Source organism: Calonectris borealis, chromosome 3, assembly GCF_964195595.1.
Source record: "Calonectris borealis chromosome 3, bCalBor7.hap1.2, whole genome shotgun sequence".
Lineage (NCBI taxonomy): Eukaryota > Metazoa > Chordata > Aves > Procellariiformes > Procellariidae > Calonectris > Calonectris borealis.
The window spans coordinates 51,784,236-51,805,152 of record NC_134314.1 but is presented as its reverse complement, the minus strand read 5'-3'; the positions used below and the strand labels follow the sequence as shown (position 1 = coordinate 51,805,152).

Sequence of the window (20,917 nt, the reverse complement as noted above, 5' to 3'; positions counted from 1 at the left end):
GCAAGTCAGAAGATTTTTGGAGCTATCCCATATTCCTTTGACAAAACAGTTGTGCTATTCCTCCAGGTTAAAGATGATCAAATTTAAAAAGTTGCACAAGTGCTTTTTTCTTAAATTTTGGCAATTACCAGGTATATCTTTAAAGAGGATAAAATCACATTTGTTCTACCAGCATGCTTTAAAAACACAAAGTCAACAGGATCATAGCATAATCAAACCATCCAGGATAAGTGTCCTTCACTTACAAAGCGCTGAAGAAATTCCAGATTTAAACGGGCAAAGAATGAATCAATCAACAAATCATTCACAAGCATCTCGACATTTGCATCCTTAGGATAAATGGATGTTTGACATAAGTGAACTGGAGACACATCTGATGTATAAAGAAATACAGCCCAGCTTTTTTTAAACAATTCTTTTCAGTATAAAATTCCTTTTTTCCCCCCGTAAAGTGTTGTGGTTTTTGTCAGATTGTGAAGTGGAAAACACGCCTGAAGTTCTTCTCGCACGCAGACAGCAGACACGGTTGTGATTATCACTTAATGAAAAGAGAAATCATATGGACCACGGTTCAAAATAGCAACTGTTATGTTTTAAACAATTTGCACAAAACAGCCGACCGGACTTCGCAGACATGCTCAAGAGAAGTTTGGGTCAGTGCCTCAGCCATAAATTTGTCCATTTCTAAGGGACTATCATGCCATCAAAATATGGTGGATTGAGTTGCAGCATAATAGTTCTTCAGTCTAAGGACGGAAAGAGCTTTTTATTATTTAACTGATGACATTTTAACTATATTTTGAGTCTGGCAATGGTCTGTTTCTAACTTCTAATAACTAGGCACCACTCTTTTCTTCCTCAGGTTTCTCCCAACTGGCTGGAGAATTGCTGTTTTTTTGAAAAATAACGTTTTTTGATATTCCAGCTTGTACTGGAATCAATGCAAGTGGCTCTCACATTCATCCCCTGTGGCTTTCATGGACAACCACTTGTGAGAACGTCTGCATGGGGATCTCTCCTTGCAAAGAGCCAGCAGGACGAGGACAACCAGAGCTAGACCACCACACCAAGCCAGGCTACAAGAGCCATAGAAACCATGCTGTTCCCTGTGTAAGAATACACAGCACCATGACTCTTGCTAATGAAAAAAATCTTAGAAAACACAGAAAAGAAACACCCGAGGTGGCATACGCAGCGTGCCACATAGGTTCAGATATAAAAACACTCACCCAAAGTGCCAGAAGCTAACCTACGGTATTCTCATAAAATGGATTATTTCTGCTGGTGGTAGCCATAGTATGAAACTATCTGGTCTAAAACCATGAAAAATCCTAAACGATAAAATTGTGAGACTGAGGCACCTTTCAGGATGAGAGCTCCTGCATGTGTGGATATGTGTGTGCACATGTGTAATTTTCTTCTTATTATATCTTTTTGCTCAGTGTTGGTATTACACAAATAATAAAAGAATGTAATAATACTTTTGAGTTGAAAATTGGTGGTTATAAAAAATCCAAGCAGTTTGTTTTCCTTTACATTACGCAATATGCTACTTATGCTCCAGCTTCTGTTTTTCTTTACTTTTCTTCTGTAGGAAGATTGTTTTCTTAAGCATAATTATGGGCCAATTTAGTTCTGTGTACCCCATCTCCACCCTCTGTTCAAACACCGCCTTAAAACCCACTTCTTTCACGTAACCTCCCCCGCTAACCTCTTCAGCAACTGTATCCGAGTTTCTTGGTTTCTCCTTGTGCTGGATGCTCTGCCAAATCAAATTAGGGCTGGATCCTATTATCCTTTCACATGCAAGTTTTGCTACAGAAGTCACCGGGATTGACAACTCACATCAGTAAAGGCTGTTGCCCTGTGCTACCAGGCTGCAATCTGGATGGAAATAACTGTATTTTCTACCTGGTTTCTGAGCTGTCAAAGAATGTGCCCATCTGCTTAAAATATAGGAAAATATCGTGGGACAATCTTTGCTCACAACCATGTGCATTACTAATATATGACCATGCAACAAACCACAAAGGAGGTGGGGAAGCAAAGAAAATATAGTTTATCATTTGAACCTGGTGCTGATCAAATTAATGGGGATTTGTCTTTGACTTATGTGGGAGACAGATTAGGCCATGATGATGGAAACAACACATTTTTCCATGCCAAAATGCAATGAGAAACTTTAAAAGATCTATAAAGGAACTTCCATCAATCCGTCCTGGAGACCATATGTAGATGGGACAGATGCTAGCCAGGCTGCAGACACCTTGGAAAGAGCTCAGATACCACCGATGGATACAACATACTGACTGTACAAGAGCAGAGTAGAAAAGAAATACGATGAGCTTCTCCCTTTATTAGTGTTACTATTTATACCAGACTTGAAGAACGCTGTGCACTCTGCTAAGAGCTGTAAGACTGAGGTTCCTGCAGATAAGATCAAGAGCATCCCGTATAGCACTGAGCCCAGCCCAGTCCCGGTCCCGGTCCCCTGGGGAAGTGGTCCTGCAGGGAAGAATGACCAGCCCTGGAGACGAGGAAGACCCAGGGCAGAGGAACGCACGAGGCAGGTCAGATTTGGTGTGAGCAGAGGGTGGTAGAGTGCCACAAGCAAGCAGTGCTGCTACCCTACCTTGGCTTAGGCTGATGGCATCAGGAGAAGGGGTGCAGCGGGGTGCCTGCTAGTAGCCAGGGCAGCAACATGTGGGGTGACAGCACTTTCCCCAAACTCGGGGCCACACTCTCAGCTTTTATAAATGTCGATCCACTGCACCGCATTTTGTTCAGTTAATGCTCCTTGAGGGAACCACCACATTTTACTCGCAAAAAAAAAAAAAGAAATTGGCTACCATGTCCTAATTACATGTGTCTCTCCTGATATTTTGATAAGCCTGCAAATGGGTAAGCTCCCAGAGAGGACACTCATACATTTCCAAAGTGCTGTATACCTGATTTGATAGGAACAACTGAATGAGTCTCCCAGAAAGGCTGGACTGTGCGTGATTTCAACACTCCGTCCCGGTCAGGCAACAGCAGCAAATGCTTGAGCCTTTAAACGGAGAAAATTCCCCCTCCCTGTGCCTGTTTCAGCCTCTTCCAACCCGTGTTTACCTTGTGGAGCCCGTCCATTAACTCAGACACCAGCTGCAAGTGCTTCCACTGCAGTACAGAGTCTTTTTTGTCTGGAAGCAACATGTGGTATCAATTTATCATCCTCAACAACGCAACAAGGAATCCACTCACTTTAAAAATAAAAAGAGAGTTGTGTAACTTAACTCTTAAAAGCCCCAGCTTTAAAAAAAAAAAAAAAAAAGCCTAAAGATTAGCAAGATGAGGTGCAGCTGGTGGCTGCCGAGTCCAAGTTACACACTGGTCTGTTTTTATTTCAGTGTTTTGTAGTGAGTGGCTAATTCGTTATTTCAGATACAGGCTCCTAAACTGTAGTTATGGCTACAAATCAAAAGCAGTTGTTTATTTTAACAACTGGGATACGAGGACATGACGGGAGAAAAACAAACGCTATCTGCAGACCCATAAATGCTGCTAATGCTCACTTGGGAGAATTATAGTTTATTTTATACTGTATTAACATATTTAATGTTCTAACTTCACCATATGAAGTTGTCTGGTAGCCACACAGTAGGGAAAGGCATCAGATCTAATACCACTGAAAAGAAGCCATGAAAATAAGTCCAGCTTATCAGCCCCCAGCTGACTGGAGGGAGCCCAGCTTCTCCATGGCCCTGCTTGCAAACTTGAATTTCAGTTTCCAGCCTGTGCCACCTTACTCAAAATGCTGTAGCACAAATCTCCTTTGGGATGCACACCCCTACAGAGGGACTCCACCAAAAATTAAACAAAAAAATGAAACAAACTACTTTCTTTGCATTCGGTTGTCGCTGAAACAGGAGGTTGCGAATAATCAACACCTTTTGCCCATCCCTCCAGACCAGTGTCTGTGCCTTCTCATGAAGGAACTCAAAATTTGCTTCAACTGTTTGCTTTAAAGTCCCCAATGAGATTCAATTGCAAGTAAACAAGAGAACAGATACAGTGACTCCAAAATTACAAATAATTAAAGTTGCCAATTGTGTGCATGTATGTAGGAATTTCTGATGAAAGGGATTTGCAAGTCGAGGCAAGGAGATCTTTAGGAAGTACCAAATCGTTGGTCCCATACAGTCATTTTCTGCCTCGCTCTGTAAGGCTGCAGTGCTGCTCTTCTCAAGGAACCTAGAAATGCCCAGCCCAAAGAGGTCTCAGAATTTCTTCCTCTTTCCCATGAACTTGTGCAAACCAGAAAAATATATATAATTTAATAAAGTAGTGAGAGTGCTCTGGAGATGCAAAAAAGCAAGAACTAAAACATAAGAAAAGTCCTCCCACAATATCTATCCAGCCATGTTGTATTGATATACATCTTTTTCCATACACCAAAACCAAGTATTACGTATTCCAGATTGTTATATTTTCCCTAAATTATGGAAGTTGCAGAGAAAAAAAAAAGCATTACGCAAATTACACACAGAAAGAGAAATCTTTCCTGACACCCAAACGTTTTCGATGCTTGATGTTTGGTATCGTCTGCAAGTTCCTAAGGCAGCGCCCACAAATCCCACCAGCTGTTCGGGCGGCGACAGCAGGGGACATCCAGCAGCCCTTCGCACCCGGCTGGCAAGTTCACCGTCCTCACAGCCCTGGAAAGGGTGAGCGGGATGACACAGGCTCAGCCCTGCCACCCAAGCATGCCCTCCTGCAGGGAAAGGGAGAAAAAAAAAAACCCCACAGATTTAAGGGGAAAAAGTCAGCTCAGCATCTGAAGGGTGGCTCTGTGGATTCCCCTCCTCATCCTCTCTGCAAAGGAGTATTTCTGACCTTGGTGGTAGGGGAAGAGCTAGAAGAGGCCCCCCGCTGTAATTAGGTCTCTGCCTGCGCCTCCGCCCATCATCCCCCACCCCTAGAAGACCAGAAAGCCTTGAGGGATATTAAAGCTCCTTGGGAGAACATTAAGTCCGGCGAAGATTTATCCTCCAAAATGTGCTGGCTCAGATAGGAGAGCAGCACGCGGATCTGCCTCCGTCCTGCACGCAGGGCGCCGCGCCGTGCCAAATTACGACAGGAGAAGGTGATTAGCGCAGGGAAAACAAACCCTCCCTGACGACGCGCGCCTCGCTCCCCCCCGCCCCAGCTGCTCCTTGCCACAAGGGCAGGCGGCAAGCGGCGTGCCCGCCAAGGAGGTTTATGCCCTCCCTTTTGAAAAGAAAAGCATCTCAACGCATGGAGCTAAGGGAACCGAGTCACAACTTAATCAAAAGTTTTTCTAAAATATCAATTCTAGCTAAAACAACTGCTGCCTCAGTCTTTGCAAACAGTGATACTGCAGATCCCTACACTGACGTAAATAAAACTTAGCTGAAAATATACACTGCCTGGAAATTGTCTCAGAGCATCGTGCTTCCAGTTAGCAGAAAAATCTCCAGTTATTTTACAGTCAGACGTCCTCTGACCACAGGAGGACTCTAATAAATAACATTTGTTTTGCTGTGAGTAGAGCATGCCGGTTGCCGTTTATTTTTTTCCACTGGGTGTTGGGAGACGTGAAGCAGAGAGCGAGGAAAATGCTGATATTTTAACTAATGCAGCTGCAGAGCAAGAACAAGGTTGGGTTCTCCAGCAACTCCTCCCAGCGTCAGGAGCCACGTACCCCAGTGCCTTTTGCTACGGGAAGCCCCGAAAAAATAAACTGTTTGCCTCTGCTATGCCGTCACTATTCCATGTGAAAATGGGATTTGGTAATCGGGAGACAGGCACCGTCATCGGGAGGTTGCTAAAGGGACCTGGTCAAGAGCCGCCTTTTTCACTCCCTTCCACACGCTTCGTATCGCGGCCGCCCAAAATTCAAGAACACAATTAATTTCAATCGAAGGATTTAACTTAATCAAGAGTAGGAATTTACTTGAAGGCATTGGTCTTAGAAGGGGCTGAATTTGTGAGAATCCCAAGGCACCTAAGCGCAGGCTTGGCTGGGACATGAACGCAGTCAGCGAGAGAATGGAAGATGTGGCCACTCACTGAACTTAAGCACAAGGAGTTGCATACACAAAGGCTGCAATGGACACACGTGGTTGGGTCTTTGCAGAGCCAGATCGGAACAGTTGTAATTTCTGTTCAGGAGCAGTGTCACCAGCAGATAGCATCTTTTTTTTTGTTTTCTCATTTTTTCTTACTGGCAAGCCCCAGCATTTAAAGCGTTTCCACTGTGGGAACTATGGAAATAACACCACGCTGTATTTGTGCAGCCCCTTCAGCAGGGAATCGCTGCATTTCTCCTCCTCCGTGCCACGGAGCCCCAAGAGAAGTGCAGGCACACACAACTCATCAACCCAAATATTATACGTACAGTAGCTCTCATAAAAATAGCTACGACTGTCATCACAGCCCCAATCCACCAGCTGCTGAAGCTACTGGAAGAGTCCTCACAAACCTCAGTGGTCACCCAGTCAGACCTCAATGAAAACAATGCAATTTTACTGCGAGGCAGACTTTCACCCTGAAGGCTTTGGGTTTGTTTTGCTAGAAAGAAGAACTGGAAGAAAAAATAGAAATTTCCCTCTGTGTTTCGTTTCTTGGATGCAAAGATCCCAGCACAACCCTCGCGCAGCATTGTGGAAACCAGAGTGCTCAATTCTATTTTCGCTCATCCCAGCATATGGCCGTTACTATACATCGACTATTTAGAAACACGTATGGGCGTTCTTTCTTGCCTTTATAAATAAATTTGAATGATGCTACTGCTTATAATAATTCACTAAAAATATGGAAGATCACAAAAGGCTCTCATTCCTGAACCACGTATTATAAATCTTAATTTTTTTAAATTTTTGTGTGGTCACGTGTTGATTTTTTTAACACTTCCTAAGCCTGTAAAATGCAACTAAATTAGCAATATCTTCCACTGCACAATGGCAGGGAAAGAGTAAAATCAGCGTGCATGAAGGAAGCCTTCCAGTGCTCCTGCCTTACTGAAGTGCAAGGCTGCCTCGCACGCGGCTCCGTAAAGTGCTAGCTCTGAAACGATAGATCGTTAAATACCCGGGCTGGATTAACTGGAAGTGTTGAGCTGCACACATTAAATTGCAAATCTGGTGACAGTTACGGCTGACATGTGACTGATGGGAGGAACAGATCTGATACGCTGTTGCCTGACCGAGTTTGATCAGGCCTGAGCAAGCCCTTCAAAAGCCGGCACAGGCACCTGAGACCTTCTCGCGAGAAAGCCTTCAAGCAACCTCCAAAACAGCCCCCGGCATTTCTGCTATGTAGACTAATCTGAAACAGGACCCCTCTTCTGTGCTATTTTAAGCACATAATTAGTTTATTATTGAACCAGAAGATATTATCTGATTAAAAAAAAAAAAAAGTGCATTCTAAAATATGATGCGCTTCAGTCGGCAGCTGACGTCGCAAAGGGAACGGTCCTGCTCCACGGCCCCGAGCACCGCGGGAAGCCAGGGACGCACCTAAGCGTGACTCTCAGTGGGTCTGACCCGCTGGCTCTTAGGGCCAAAAAAATCTTGGGAGCCTCACGGGAAGGGCAGCCGGGGTGGGAACGCACAACTGCGACTCCGGGTATTCACCGAGTTACTGCAGTGCCGGTGGGTACAGGGTGTGAATTAGGAGACGAGGGATGAGCGAACAGAACAACTTGAAAAACAGGTATCTCCTCCTTCACGACTCGGGACTGGGTAGCTATGGCACTACCAATAAATACCTGCGCGCTCTTCAAAACGTAATGGTAGCTGTAAAATATTAATGCCTTTTGAAAGTACAAAGTGATCAGTTTTCCTTTTGATGTATTCTGATGCGCGTTCTGCTTTCGTCCTGAGACTAAGGCATGGGTCCTCCCTAGCCTTTTCCCTCTCCGTTTCTTACCGTTTCCTACATTTTCCCTCTGCGTAGAGGAACATATTTTAAACACTGCATTTGGGAACATATTTGAAAAATCGTAGATACTTGCTTTCTGTATACACGAACCAAGCTCATGCCGTGCCAAAATATGTTCCTATATATTTGCGTATTACATCGGGACACCCAGCCCCAAAACCAGCCCTGCCCACAAACTCACCGCCGAGGCACGTGGCTTTAGTTTCCAGGCTGTGATGCCCTGTCCACAATCTCCAAGCTGACAGCATTTGATTTCCCCCCCCCCCCCCCCATGGAGAAAAGCTTTTTTACAGCCTTAAAATTTAACTCCCCTTACCCAGCCCGGGCATCTCCAGGTCAGACTTTGACATCCGAGCTAGCAACGCCGGCCCCCCTTGGCAGTCGGTGGGGAGAAACGTTCGCCTCCAGCAAATGAGCCTACCAGCCTGTCTTCCCGTTTTCCTCTGCAAGCGCCTGACCCTCTCCGCTAGTGGAGGTGGATCTCACCCTTCGCACAGGAAGGCTTTGGGACTGGGGCTGCTCCCAGCACCTCCCAGGGCACGGCGGCTTCAGAGAGCTCGCCCCTGCTGGGACTCACCAAACTCCCCTTCTACCCCTCCTGATTAATCGCAGCCTCACCTAACTCCATTTACAAACTGTTTTCGTTTTCATCGAACCTCACCTCACTCAGATGACTTGCACGTTACTGGTTTTACCGGATTTTTTAAAATTGATTTTCTGTTCACTGCAGGGGTAAAATATACCCGAGGAGCTGACAAAAGGGAAGATGACACCTATTACGCTGCCAATGAATCAGCCCTTTGCTACAGCAAGCAGGACATTCCTGTTTCACATGTAACAGCAGCAGCACCATCCCAGAAACTTCACAACCCATGTAAATGCACAGGTATGAAAGTCATCTTTTTTTCTTTTTTTTTTTAAGCTATTTACATAATCCAAGAAACTAAGATTACTGTCATTGATACAATCACAATCACCAAGTGCTAAATGTTGAGCCTAAAGCTAGGCTGTGTCAAAATGCTTCGGCACTTCCCGATGCTTTGTTAACGTCCCACCCTGACACCGGAGCCCGAATAGCAGAACCATGAGTGGAGCCCTTTTATGTTCCCGGTTTGAACCTGTACACATGAGTAATCCCTCCTGAAGCCAACACTGGGGACACGGTGGGGTCTTTGCAGTTGTATCGCTCAGTACATAGACTAGGACACTTTTCAGAGGCAGCTGCGGAGCCACAAGGGCAGTGGGTTTCAGGACCTTGCCAACAGCCAAGGTCATCACCGTGTACTAGGACAAGAATTACCAACCCTGTAAATTGCAGTCTAGTTGAGCTCCCATTGTGGGAAGCACTGCACAAGTAGAAGACACTTGCATCTGGAAGTTTACAGCCTCAACAGGCAGACAAAGAAGCCTTAATTCAATAAAGATGCTACAGAATATAAAATCGAGTGGCTCTGTTTGGTTTCATTTGCTCCTCAACCAGCACAAACCAGCTTTGTGTTACCTGCCCTCCAGGACAAGCATCGAGGCAACCTCTCAGTACCCTGATATGGTGTTACTTCACAGACACCATCTCCTGCTCCGGAAAATTTTAAGTATTGACTTGCTGAATCAAAATCTATGTATCTTGGGGTTGCAGTAGCTGTATGTACTCTGAGATGGCCCCACAATCCCTGCAGATAGGTGCTCTCTTACAGTGCCGGACAGGCAGATGAATTTCTGCTTCTCAGAAAAACTGGTCCCAGACCCCAGGTGGGCTGGTGGACACATGTCACGTCCTGCTCTTAGGGGGAGAACGGTGAGTCGTGTTAGTGGAACTACACTGCTTGAAATAAGTCCTTTTTCAACACCCACATGTTCAAGAAACAGGGCAAATTTTAAAGGACGATGCTAAGAATGATGGTGCCTTTGTACATCATCTTTTTTTTATGACACTGTTCACAGTATTCATAGCTTGAGAACGCCAGGTTTCCTGAGCATGCCAGGTATCATTTTCATAACAAAGGCACACAAGAAACAAGCACCTTCAAGTTGCAGTTAAACAGAGGAGGACACAAAGAAAGGAGCATTGGCAAATGCTCATGGGGATATTTACCCTCCTTCTGGGAAAGGGAGGGGACCCACTACTACGCACCCGGAGGGATGTGGATGACTATACATTATGACAAGTCTGCTAATACTTTTATAATATGAGCTGATATGCAGAATATAAAATGGGCTAACGCAAACTAGCTTTATGCTTTTTTTTTCTTCTTTTTTTTTTTTTTTAATTTTTTCCTGTGATTAAAGATTAGAGGAGATGGGATAGCTAAAAAACCAGAAATGAACCAGACTACTTTTTTGTTAGGATTAGCAAAGTGGGGAATGAAAAAATTACGGAGATGGAAGAGTCCTCATTTGTCTCTAGTCAGACTTTTTTCAGAGCTGGTGGAAACTCATTTTGTTCATAGGATCTACCATGTGCCCTGTTGCAAAGTGAGACTCTCACCTACAAAGGCTTTTGCGTGTATCTAAATGCATACCCTATGAGCTGCTTTGTAGACTTGAACAGGAATACCCTCAATGTGTAGGGTTAGATATGCACCAGTCTTTGCCAGACTTTGCCTTGTTGACAAGGATAAACAAGAGAAGACACACGGAAATTTCCAATTTCGTTCACAGGCAAGTTTCAAAAGCTTGCAAAAGTTAATGAAAACCTTCTAGTAGTTTTGTCTCAGGCCCTCTTTAAGGTGAAAATGCACCATATTACTTATTTTCAGCAGAAATGGGTTCTTGCTGGCATCCAATCACAGCTATAACCCCAGCGGCCCTTCTGAAGCAGAGTGACAGCTGAGTCACTAATGTTAAAACAGGGATGAGAAAAGGAAAATGAGAAAGAAACTAGGCTACTTCCCCTGAGAAACTAAATACAGTATTTAATGGCATCTTTTTATAAGGTTAACAAATCAAATGCTTCAGCTATGAATTGTTGCCATCATCATAACTACAACAGGATGACCCTGGACAACCTATCGCCGTCTAGGTTTTTTCCTCCTGTGACACATAAATAAGGAGGGAGAGGCTGGAGTCAGCCCAGCCTTTTCACCATACTCCGGGCCTTCGGGGAGACGGGTCGCGATAGCCACATAAGGTTTCGCCAGGACAAACAGCAATACTGTCAACAGAGGGGGAAGAGAGCGGGAGGGAGCAGACGGGTACTTGTCTTGCCCTGCGTCTGCAGCAGCTGCCATCTTTGTCAGCTGTTGCCCCCGTGGCACGTTGCCTGCACGGGCAGGAGCAGGCAGCACTTGGGTTCCTCTTGCTTGGCTCGGGCTGAAGAGTCATCCCCCCTGCCCCACCGCCCTTAAATGAGTGTGTCAAAAGCAATTAAAGTCAGGATGGCGAGAAACCTTAAAGCTATATGCGTAGAGGAGCACCTCTTTTCCAACGCTGCAGAAGTGTCGGGCACTTTGGCCTCCATGTCGTTCATAAGTTGCATTTTAGTGAAATATAATATAAGCATATACCAGAAAATATCTGCCTAGCAGAACAGTAAGGACTGAAGCTGATTTTCCAGGAAACCAACTGCAACTACCTGACAGGTCTTCCGTACTAGGAGACCCTAAATGTACTCATAAGGCATTATGGCACAACAGGGTGAAATTTTTGCTCATTTTCACCTCCCTCCTGCTGCTCCAGCGCCACACTTGTGAGCAACGGGCCCTGGCTCGGGGCTGCACCGGGCGAGCTGCTCTGCAGCTCCAGGCCCCAACAAATGGTTCCCGCTGCAAGAGCCAACAATGTAATCACAACTGCAGCATGAGTACGGGGCGGTTCGAAGCGCTGCCTCCCCGTTTGATAGCAGTGCCGTACATGGGAGCGCACCCGATACCGGCACGCAGGGAACTGGGCCACCTGGGCAGACAATTCCTGGAAAGATCACGTGCGCTTGGGCTAGCCTTCCTCCTCGGGGCCGATGCCAGGATGATGCATGTTGGACACTGGTGGTATTGCATTTATATGTGCTTTTTAGGAAGCCGCTTTCTCTGAGTTCCAGAGTTTGGCCTAACTCGGCCCTGCTGGCCAAACAAGCAAAATTTCTATTTAATTAATCCCACGCACGTCTTCAGCAGCCTCTCCCTTCAATTGGCGTAAAGCGCCCCATCCATGCCTTATCACAAACACTGGCCATGTTATTATGATTACTTTAAGCATAATCTGAGCATGATGCTGAATAGCAAGTAATCGCCATTCGTGCAAGAAATCTGGCTGACCTCTGCAGGACTCTTCGCGGGAGAAAAGATTAGGACCGAAGTCTTAAGACAGGGTCATCTCTTCCCCCTGCCCACCCCCTCTCCCTTGGCTCTAGCATCCAGTACATGCTGTCCTCTTCGCTACTTCGACACAGTCCTTAAGGCTTTAGACCTGAATGAAGAAAAGCAGAACGAGCAAGCTCTGTGATTCAGGGGTATTTAGAAGAGGAAAAAAAGGGCAACTGTTAGGCAGAATCTGCCAGGAGAAGGAACGGGTCTGTGAGCCAAGAGGCAAGAGTCCATAGTCTTTGAATTTCAAAGGCTTTCAGGAAAGACGACCTCAAGATACTTTCACAAGCTACTTTGAACAAGTCACAGTTTGGTACTCTGCCAGTTTTTTCCTCCTCTCCTTTTTTCCACCTTTGGTTTTTTCACTTGGTGAAAGGCAAAATAACTTTAATAACTTTAAAAATCTTTCCCTCACCATTTACGGGCACTTACATGTTAATTAGCTCTGGATTGGTGCTATATATTGGGACAGTGTACATGCTTGGAACAGAGTCCCTGGGAATTATAACGCCATAAAATGCCTCGGTGCTTCAGCCCCATCCCATCACTCTGGTACACCGGCCAGGAAACACAGAGCGCTTTCTTCTGCCGTGCCCCTTCTTCGTCCCCCGCTCCCTCCCCAAAGTTAGGACATTGCTGGAACCGGGTACGATGCTATTTGCAACCATGCACGTTCAAAATAAAAAATGAGGTCCTGTACAAAACCAGGATCGTATCTCAGGCTGCCTGTGATCCAGCACCCTTACGCTGCCCAAAAACCACAAAGTTGGAGCTTGCAGGTGTAGATAGCAAAATGAAAACTGTAAGCAATCCCTTTCAAATGCAGACAGGGCAGGGAACGGCTGCCAAGACGTGCTGGCGCTAACTGGGGCCTTATGAACGTTTCACTTGTTTCGCTCCCAGGTTTCCGCCCTGAGTCCCGGGTGGGTGGAAGTCATTTGGGGACACAGGCGGGCAGGGGAGAGCCCCGCACCTGCAGCTCCCCTCCGGCCGGGGAAGGGGCCAGCTGGCAGAGCCAGAGGAGGGCACAACCTTCGGCGACTCCAGGCAAACAACCCGGCCAGTGCAGGGGGAGTAAGGCCAGGCCTGTCTCCTCGGTCCCAGGCACAGAGCGAGAGGGGTCAGGGTGACGCTGAGGGGTGTTGGAGAGGTCGCTGGAAACCCGGCAGAGTTTGGAAACCTCGCAGAGGAGCGGCGCTGGCAGGAAGGAGGTAACCGTGCCAGAGCCTAACTCCTGCGAGTATTAATAGTCGTCACATGCTCGTCAGGAGGGGCATCTACCCTTTCATAGGTCACTGTCAATAAGAAGTCTTATCAACAGCAGACCTGGGACACCCCAACAGCATGTTTTGCTAGGAGAGCATGGGAAAAGAAAAATAATTCGCAACTCTAGTCTTGTTGACAATCTGTCCCTGTGATGTGCTGAACGTTGTCTGCCAGGTATTGAATCCCCCAGTTCATGCTGGCTCTTACTGGAGAGATAAGCAACCTGCTGCATCACTTACCTACTGCTGACAACAGGATTGGGTTCACTATTGAAGAACTTCTGAAGCCCTACGTGTCAAACGACAAGCCCTGCTGTTTTGTGGGAGGGGTTTTGATGTTTTGGAAGTACCCCAAGAAAAGCTGGGGGGAGACCCACCATCAGCCAACTTTGCAGGGATGCTATTGAGAAAAGGAAATAAACTGGCTGGGAAAGGTCATGGTGTCATGCCGTTGTCCTGATGCACGGATTTTCGGGCATCGCCACACACGCTGCAGCGAGGTCTCCACCCCAGAGCCCAAGCACTGCAATACAGGCACTTCATGGGCTAAATCACATCAGTCCTCCAGACTGGCAGTGGTTTTGATAAATGGTCATCTTCAGGAACAGGAAAAAATTCAAAGCATCCTGCAGGACACGATCCATGTTCCTCCACAGCTATCCCAACAAGTAAGGGTAAAACGAAAAGCCTGGGACAGACGTCAGCAGCTCTCAGGGGCCTGACAAGCACTGGAAAGGAGTGCTTTCCAGCACCAAGAAAAGGCTGGGAGTATCACCTTCCCCTGGGTACATAGCAACAGTTGCTAGTTTTGGCAGGCGGTGAGATGCAGCGCAAGACGTGAGGGTGACATCATTTGATTATCACCTCGCTTCCCTTGGATTCAATTGGATTCCAATAAGAAATTATTTTTAGAATCGCTACAGACGAAAGCCTCGAAAACTAATTTATTACAGATTTCAGTAGAGGAGGCTGGGGATTGTATTACCAGCAGACAAAGCCTTAACAAGGCCCAAGTATTTGGAAACTGAAACCACAGCAGAAATAACATGTACATATTAGCAGTGAAGGTAATTAACCTTCTGAAAAACACACTTAAAAGTGGGGTGGATTCTCCATTGCTTTAAGTTTTTGCATTTAAGGCTAGATATTCTTCCAAAAGGTGGGATGAGGCTGAAACTGAATTTTGGATTTGCTATTGAAAGAACTGATGGGAGCTCTGAAGCTTTTATTCAGAAGGCGTCCCCTTAAAACCTTGAAGTTTGCCTCCTGCCTGTACTTGGGAAGTTTAATTCCACTTTGCTAATACAAGCATTTGCAGTTACAAAGAAAGTTAAGAATTACTAGAGGATATCATGACATATGATATAAATACTCCAGGGAAAGCAGTACAGGGAAAAAAAATAAAAGTCCTCCAAAACGTTAGGCAAGAGGTCCATTGCTTTTGTCCCGGACACGAGAAATTAGTAACGTCATGTCTTGTTACTCAGTGCCACCGAGAGCTTGAAAGTAATTGATCTTGCCTCCGATTTAAAGTTAGCCACGGTGTTTGTTTAGGAGAAGAGGTTCACATGACAGGCTGGAGGTTTTGAAGGAGACCTTTTGCTGAAGCGGTAGCAGCTCTCTGGAGATAAATAACTGCAGGGATTCCCGGGCAGCCGCGGGTTCGTCAGCAGCGGTCCGCTGCTTGGCGGTGCACAGCACTTCTTCATTATGTTTGTGCAACTACAGGTATTAGTATTTACAGCAAACAGCTTCTTTTTACATCCCTTACTTTGAATATTTGATATCCTTTACGAATTTTAATGGACTGTTGTATGTCTTGTGTTTTTTAGCTTGTCATTTAATATGCTTGTGCAGTGACAGACTAATGAACTACTGAGTGATGTGAGGAACTGTGTGGTATGTCGCAACTTGTTTTATAAAATAACAGGGCAAAGCTTTCTCCACTTTTACAGAAAGGACAGATTCTCTGCTCTGCTTGCCCAAATGACAGTGAGAAAAAATGTTTTGAGCAAGAAAGAAGGAAAAAAAAAAGCAAGACAGAAACAAAAAACTGCACTGTCAGGTTTTCATTTTGTTAAAGCCCTTGTAATCAAACCCAGGAACGCTATCCAGCGAGGGGCCCTGGACTATCACATCATCCCCAGTGCAAAACTTCTGACTGACGTAAGCAATTGACTTGTCTGCTAATTTGATTTCTACAACTCACTGCGTTGGGACGTGACCGATAAGAGCTGACTAGCAATTCCCACAGATAGGGATTTTGCAGAGCCTTGCACGCCGTACAGCGCGGCCAACTCCACCCATTTCTTTCTGCACATGCCACTGTCACCCGCAACTTTGAGGCAGACACACAGGACTCTCTATCAGCAGGACCATATGCGTCTGCAGAGATAGCAAAAGCCAGAGACTGCAATCATCTAGCCAAATAAACAACTTCACATAGAAGAAATGACATGTGGCAGGAGAGATCCAGGAAAGGACACGGTTTAAGCCTCCTAAATTCAGAGGCTGTTGCTTCACGTAACGCCTCTAGCAGATGCAGGAGGCAACCCAATAGCCACAGATTCCTCCGCGACACAGGTTCCTATTACAGAGAAGTCAAAGTCAAGAGGGACAAACCATATCCAAAGCAGAGGAGATGGACCTCTTTGAAACTAATGCATCTAAATTGAGGATTTTTACGTGTGTGCAAGTCATCAGATAAATACTTTGCTAGAAGGGAAAGAAGGGGAAAATGGACAGTAAAAGGCAGGCCAGCATGTAACATAGTAATTCGAAAACATTTGGTGGGTAGGTGGGCAATAAATTACAAACCATCCGGCCCGTGGAGATTTATGAGAGGCTGTCTGCCAGCGAGGCCAAGCAAATCCTTTTTCTGGAGTGGGATAGGCGAGAAAGTGCAAGGGGAAAGACTGAGACTTTTGTTTACTGGAAAAGTAGATTTTTAAAACCCTCAGAAAAGGCAGGACAGACTGAAAAGGAGGCTGCTCAAAAAGCTCAGGCTTCCTGGAGCTATGTGCCTTGAGCTGAAGGCTGTGCCGATACCCGTGGCCATAACTGCCTCCCGCAAAGGATGCGGTACTGCTGCTGGAGGGCTGGGAGGTGCCTAACCTTACCTCCCTGAGCCCCGTTCCCCAGCGGGCCAGCAAGGATTTACTGCTTCCCCCGGGGTGTGCAGTGCACAACAGAGCGGTAAGCAGTGACAGACGCGCTCTCTGGCACGGCTGCATCCCTCCTCCCGCTCCAAAAGCACACTCCGGGGCTCAGAGACAGCACCTCTGTGGGGCGGCACCCGGGGATCCCCGTCGGCACCGGCACCAGCAGCCCCACGAAACAGCTTTCTCAAATCAAAATACGGTTTACTACTAACAGAAGGTAGGCAGCATAATGTTTTCTAAAACCGATGCAAAAGAGGACATGTGTCTCTCCCAGCTCGGTCCTGCACCACCACATGTTTCGGGAGCTGCTGAGAAGCCCAGATTCCTGCAAACTCGCAGGCAGGTGTCTGCTCCTAGATAGCAGCTCCCAAACAACTGCCTCCTTTCTGCCTGGAGAAGTTTTTTTAACTGTTTATAGTTCCTTTGATCTCTTCCTTCTTAACATTGGCAAAACAAACTGGAGCTGAGGAGGTAGGATCTTCCCAGTTAATAGCTTCGGCAGTGTATCTTAATCCCCCCTGAGGCATCTTCCCAGATTCATTTTACCAGCAGCCACTGTCTTGCCTGCCTGGTTGTTTTTAAAACTACTTTCATATTAAACCAACCCCACTCAGCCCTACAGTAAACATCCCAATACTGGGGCGTACACCCTCTCCATCCCTGGCAGGAGATGTGCACCACACTGGGGACAGAGGGCGAGGAAGAGCGGGACGAGCCACCCTGCCCACCTTTAGGCATCTTGGATGTCCAAGCTGGGAGTTGAGGCTCCTGAGGCATCCTGAGACCTGAGGCTTGTTTCAGAGCACCCGAGACTAAAACTGCCCCACCGCTCACGTGCAGCACAGAAGCACCTGAAGTTACACTGTGACGATCTCCTCTTCTCTCTCCCCGAAGTAATTTTTTCCTTTGGCTTCTCCCTTTCCATCACGAAGATTGCAAGCTCTGTGCAAGCTGTTCTCATCTTTGCATGCCCAGAGAAATAAACCAAATTATAATAATAGCATATGAAAAAGGGGAAATTTGTCTCAAGACCATGGTGCTTCTGTCAAAGTGACCGGAGGCACAACACTCATGCCTCAAACGAGGGGGAAGGCAGGCAGGCAGGGAGGTGTGGGAAGAGGAACTAGTACTAGTGACACATGCAATAATTCATCCGAACCAACAGAAAAGGGCTACAGACTTTGTTCTTGCCCTTGTCAAGTAAACGACTTGTAACAAACAATAAATGTTTCTCTACCAATAAAACAGACAAAGCACTTAATACCTGTAATTTTAGCCTCAGAGAGTAAACTATTTAATCCTTCATTTTTTATTTCTTCTACTTCTGAAAAGATCACTAGCTCCTCACTCTGGTGCTTCCACAGTAATTTAACAGGCATCAAATGACGAGATAACAAACTGATAAACCTCAATCCAAAGGAGAAATCTCTCTACCCTCGTTTAGAGCAGGAACTTTCCTATTCAGCTCCCTCTGAGAAAATCCAGCATAAATAAATACAGTGCTTTTCCTACCTTCTTCATTTAGGAAAAAACCACCACCACGTGCCTCAAGGCCACAGCTTTCTAGAAAGAAAGGCCAAGTGAAACAGTTGTTCCTAAAGAGTTTGCCTTACTGCAGGAACAGCGTCACACCAAGCAATGAGCAGCCTGACGAGCGCTTTAAATCACACATCACAGATGCTTCTCGGTCCTCCATGAAGCTAACACAAGGAAGCGCAACCGCTGCTTCCGCCACTTCGTGGCCGGTGAAGGAGAGCAGGGAGGTAGTGAGGAAATACAGGGACGCTGCCACGATTTTTATGCTGACTGTACCTCTGCCTGACAGTTTCTTGAAAAGCCAAGACCGCCTGGCCACGAACAACGGCCAGGAGATGGGTCAGGCAAACAAAAGCCCTGTACCTCCATTCTGTGGAGGTGGAGGCATGACCGGGTGGCAGAGCAGGCAGGAAGCAATGTATCAACTGGAAAACTACCATGAACGAAAACCCAAGCATTACCACAAAAACATGAAAACCCGGAGGAAAAAAAAGAAGTTTCTGTGCAAATACTGTAATAGGTTACCTTTATGTGGATGACTCTTCACGCTCGCCTAGACTGAGTCACTCTGTGAACTGCCTCGCGGTCCATCTGTCTGCCAACTCCTGGCTAAACTTGAACATCCTGTGACTGAAATGAATGCATCAAAGGCTAAAGCCCCGCAAGGTAACAAGGTTTTCTTTGTCCAGCACTTCCAGATGCACCAGATTCCCCTTACGCTAGCTCTTACGTATCCTCTGGGTCTATATTTGGTACGTTTCTGACTTTCAGAGCCTATAAAAACTGGTAGACTCGGACTTTGCCTGTCACCCTGCTTTCACGGACCTCCTCAATCCATCCCTCCCCGCGTACCAGCCACATTCCGCTGCAGCCCGCTCAGCCCCAGCACCGCACCACTGCCGTTTGCAGAATGCGTAGGGCCAAAAACCACTGCGTGCCGTGACTTGCCCTCTCGCTGTTTTGAGTGCTTTCGGTGCAGACCATACCCAAACACGGCTGACAAAACCTGCCCTCTTCGCTTGCAAAGCATCACTACGACATGCACCACGTCTGCTGCTCCCTCAGTGATCCCCGCCCCCGGTACCACCCCCAGGTCAGAGATGCTGCACCACCGCCTGCTTCCCGCGCTGCAGCGAGCCCTCCTCCATGCACTGGTTAGCACTCGCCTTTGGGTGCAATTTAGCCGGGGCCAAGTCTCCCTGGAAAGAGGCTTGCGATGTTTCATACAAGAGAGACTACGGGGGGGGGAAAAGTACAGTTTAGGATGTGGATCTGTTTTCAATTTTTCGTTGCTTTGGATATAAAATTTTGCTGCCATCTATGTTAAACCATTTTCAAATACTGGAAGACACAATTGCTGCAGACGAATGCGGGCACAGAAACCACTCCAACACCATCTCTTACAGAAAGCAAGCCTGTGTTGCTGGATTCTACACTTCCACCGTCTGCCTTTCAACCTACTTGCAGTTGTAGTGGAAGGGAAAAAAACCCAGAAGTATTACTTACGTTCCCAGCTTTCCTCCCCAAATCAGGAACACCCTCCTATCTCTTAGGTGACAATATAAACTTAAATCCTTTTTCCTGCCCTCACTAAACCTATTTCAAAACCAGTAGTCAGGAACAAAACAAACATCCCAGCTAATGTAATGTGTATTACTCAGTGATGATAAACACTATACACCCACCTAGACTTTTCACTTGATGTGGTTGGAAACTGCTATGTAAGGTGGAAAAAGTAAGGTAGGCTGCTTTTATTTTTGGCATTTGTTTAAGAGTTTAGGCTTACTGCAGCAGTACATTTACTCTGGCTGCTCGTGCTGCTTGCAACCAACTGTGTAAAGGTATTTTGTGGCTATTTTTTGGGGGGAAGAAAGAGGTATCACCCCCCTGTGTCTCCTACTCCACCGCACTGCCAGGCTGCAAGAAGGGAGCACGATGGGAGGGGACCTCCTCTTCCTCGCGCGCCAGAGCACAGCTCGGCAAGGTAAAGCTCTGTCTAGCCAACAAAGCTCTTTACCACGAATATCCTTATTAAATACAGCCTTATCAGAGACCAGTTTCTGCAGTCTGAAGCAGTCAGGAATTAACTCTGTCAATACTTAAAATTTCAAGCCAGGATTAGAGCGCAGACCCAAGGGGATGCAAGCAGGCGTGCGAGCCACAACACAGACACCTGAGCGTGCTCACGCCGTGCCGGGGGGCTGCCCGAGCGGCTGCGGCTCAGGCTCTGTACCCGCCGCCTTGGTGGTACCCCGGCCCCGCGAAGGGCTCGCTCCCCCAGGCTGCTGCGGCAGAAGGAGGGGGATGCTGAAACTCGCCTCTCTCGTGGGATGCAGGGGAAAGGCAGTGCTAATGCTTGCCTGAGGGATCGGGCTGGGGAAAGACCCCAGGTCCAGCAGCACCAGCTGTGTGCAGAGGGCAGGGAAAGCCAGCCTGGAGGGGGGCAGACAGCATCCCACAAGCATGGCCCAGGACTGTCGGGATGGGAGGATCACCAGCGCTTCCCAAAAGGGTGCCACCGGCCAGCAAGGTGCATGGCCAGGATATAAACTCATTCTTCGGCAGCCTCTGGCTCTAATCCCCACCCACGGGATCAAGCTATGTCTCCTGCCCTATCCACAAGATGAAGCCATCTATCCCCGACACAGCCCTCGGGGCAGGGCCGGCAGGACCAACGCTGCCTGCCTTGCCTCCAGGGTGAACCTCCACTGGC

The 20,917-nt window shown here is 46.9% G+C and overlaps 1 protein-coding gene and 1 long non-coding RNA gene across 3 annotated transcripts in view; both read right to left on the bottom strand.

Annotated features, from left to right (window-relative positions):
* Positions 1 to 20,917, bottom strand: part of FOXO3 (forkhead box O3) — a 97,672-nt gene that overhangs the window by 19,229 nt on the left and 57,526 nt on the right. The window contains exon 1 of one of the 2 annotated variants that reach the window (XM_075145631.1): positions 3,112 to 3,210. The exons of the other annotated variant lie outside the window; for it this stretch is intronic. Within the exon in view, the coding sequence (XP_075001732.1) occupies positions 3,112 to 3,195 (84 nt within the window). The 5' untranslated portion in view covers positions 3,196 to 3,210. Of the gene's footprint in view, positions 1 to 3,111; positions 3,211 to 20,917 lie in introns of those variants that run through there. 2 annotated transcript variants of the gene reach the window in all.
* The window catches only part of LOC142080357 (uncharacterized), a 34,964-nt gene continuing 18,723 nt past the window's right edge, over positions 4,677 to 20,917 (bottom strand). Inside the window, exons 2-3 of the long non-coding RNA XR_012672971.1 lie at positions 4,876 to 20,917; positions 4,677 to 4,753 (exon numbers count right to left, since the gene is read on the bottom strand). The exon at positions 4,876 to 20,917 is cut by the window's right edge and continues 12,628 nt beyond it. This is a non-coding gene — a long non-coding RNA (uncharacterized LOC142080357). The remainder of the gene's footprint in view (positions 4,754 to 4,875) is intronic.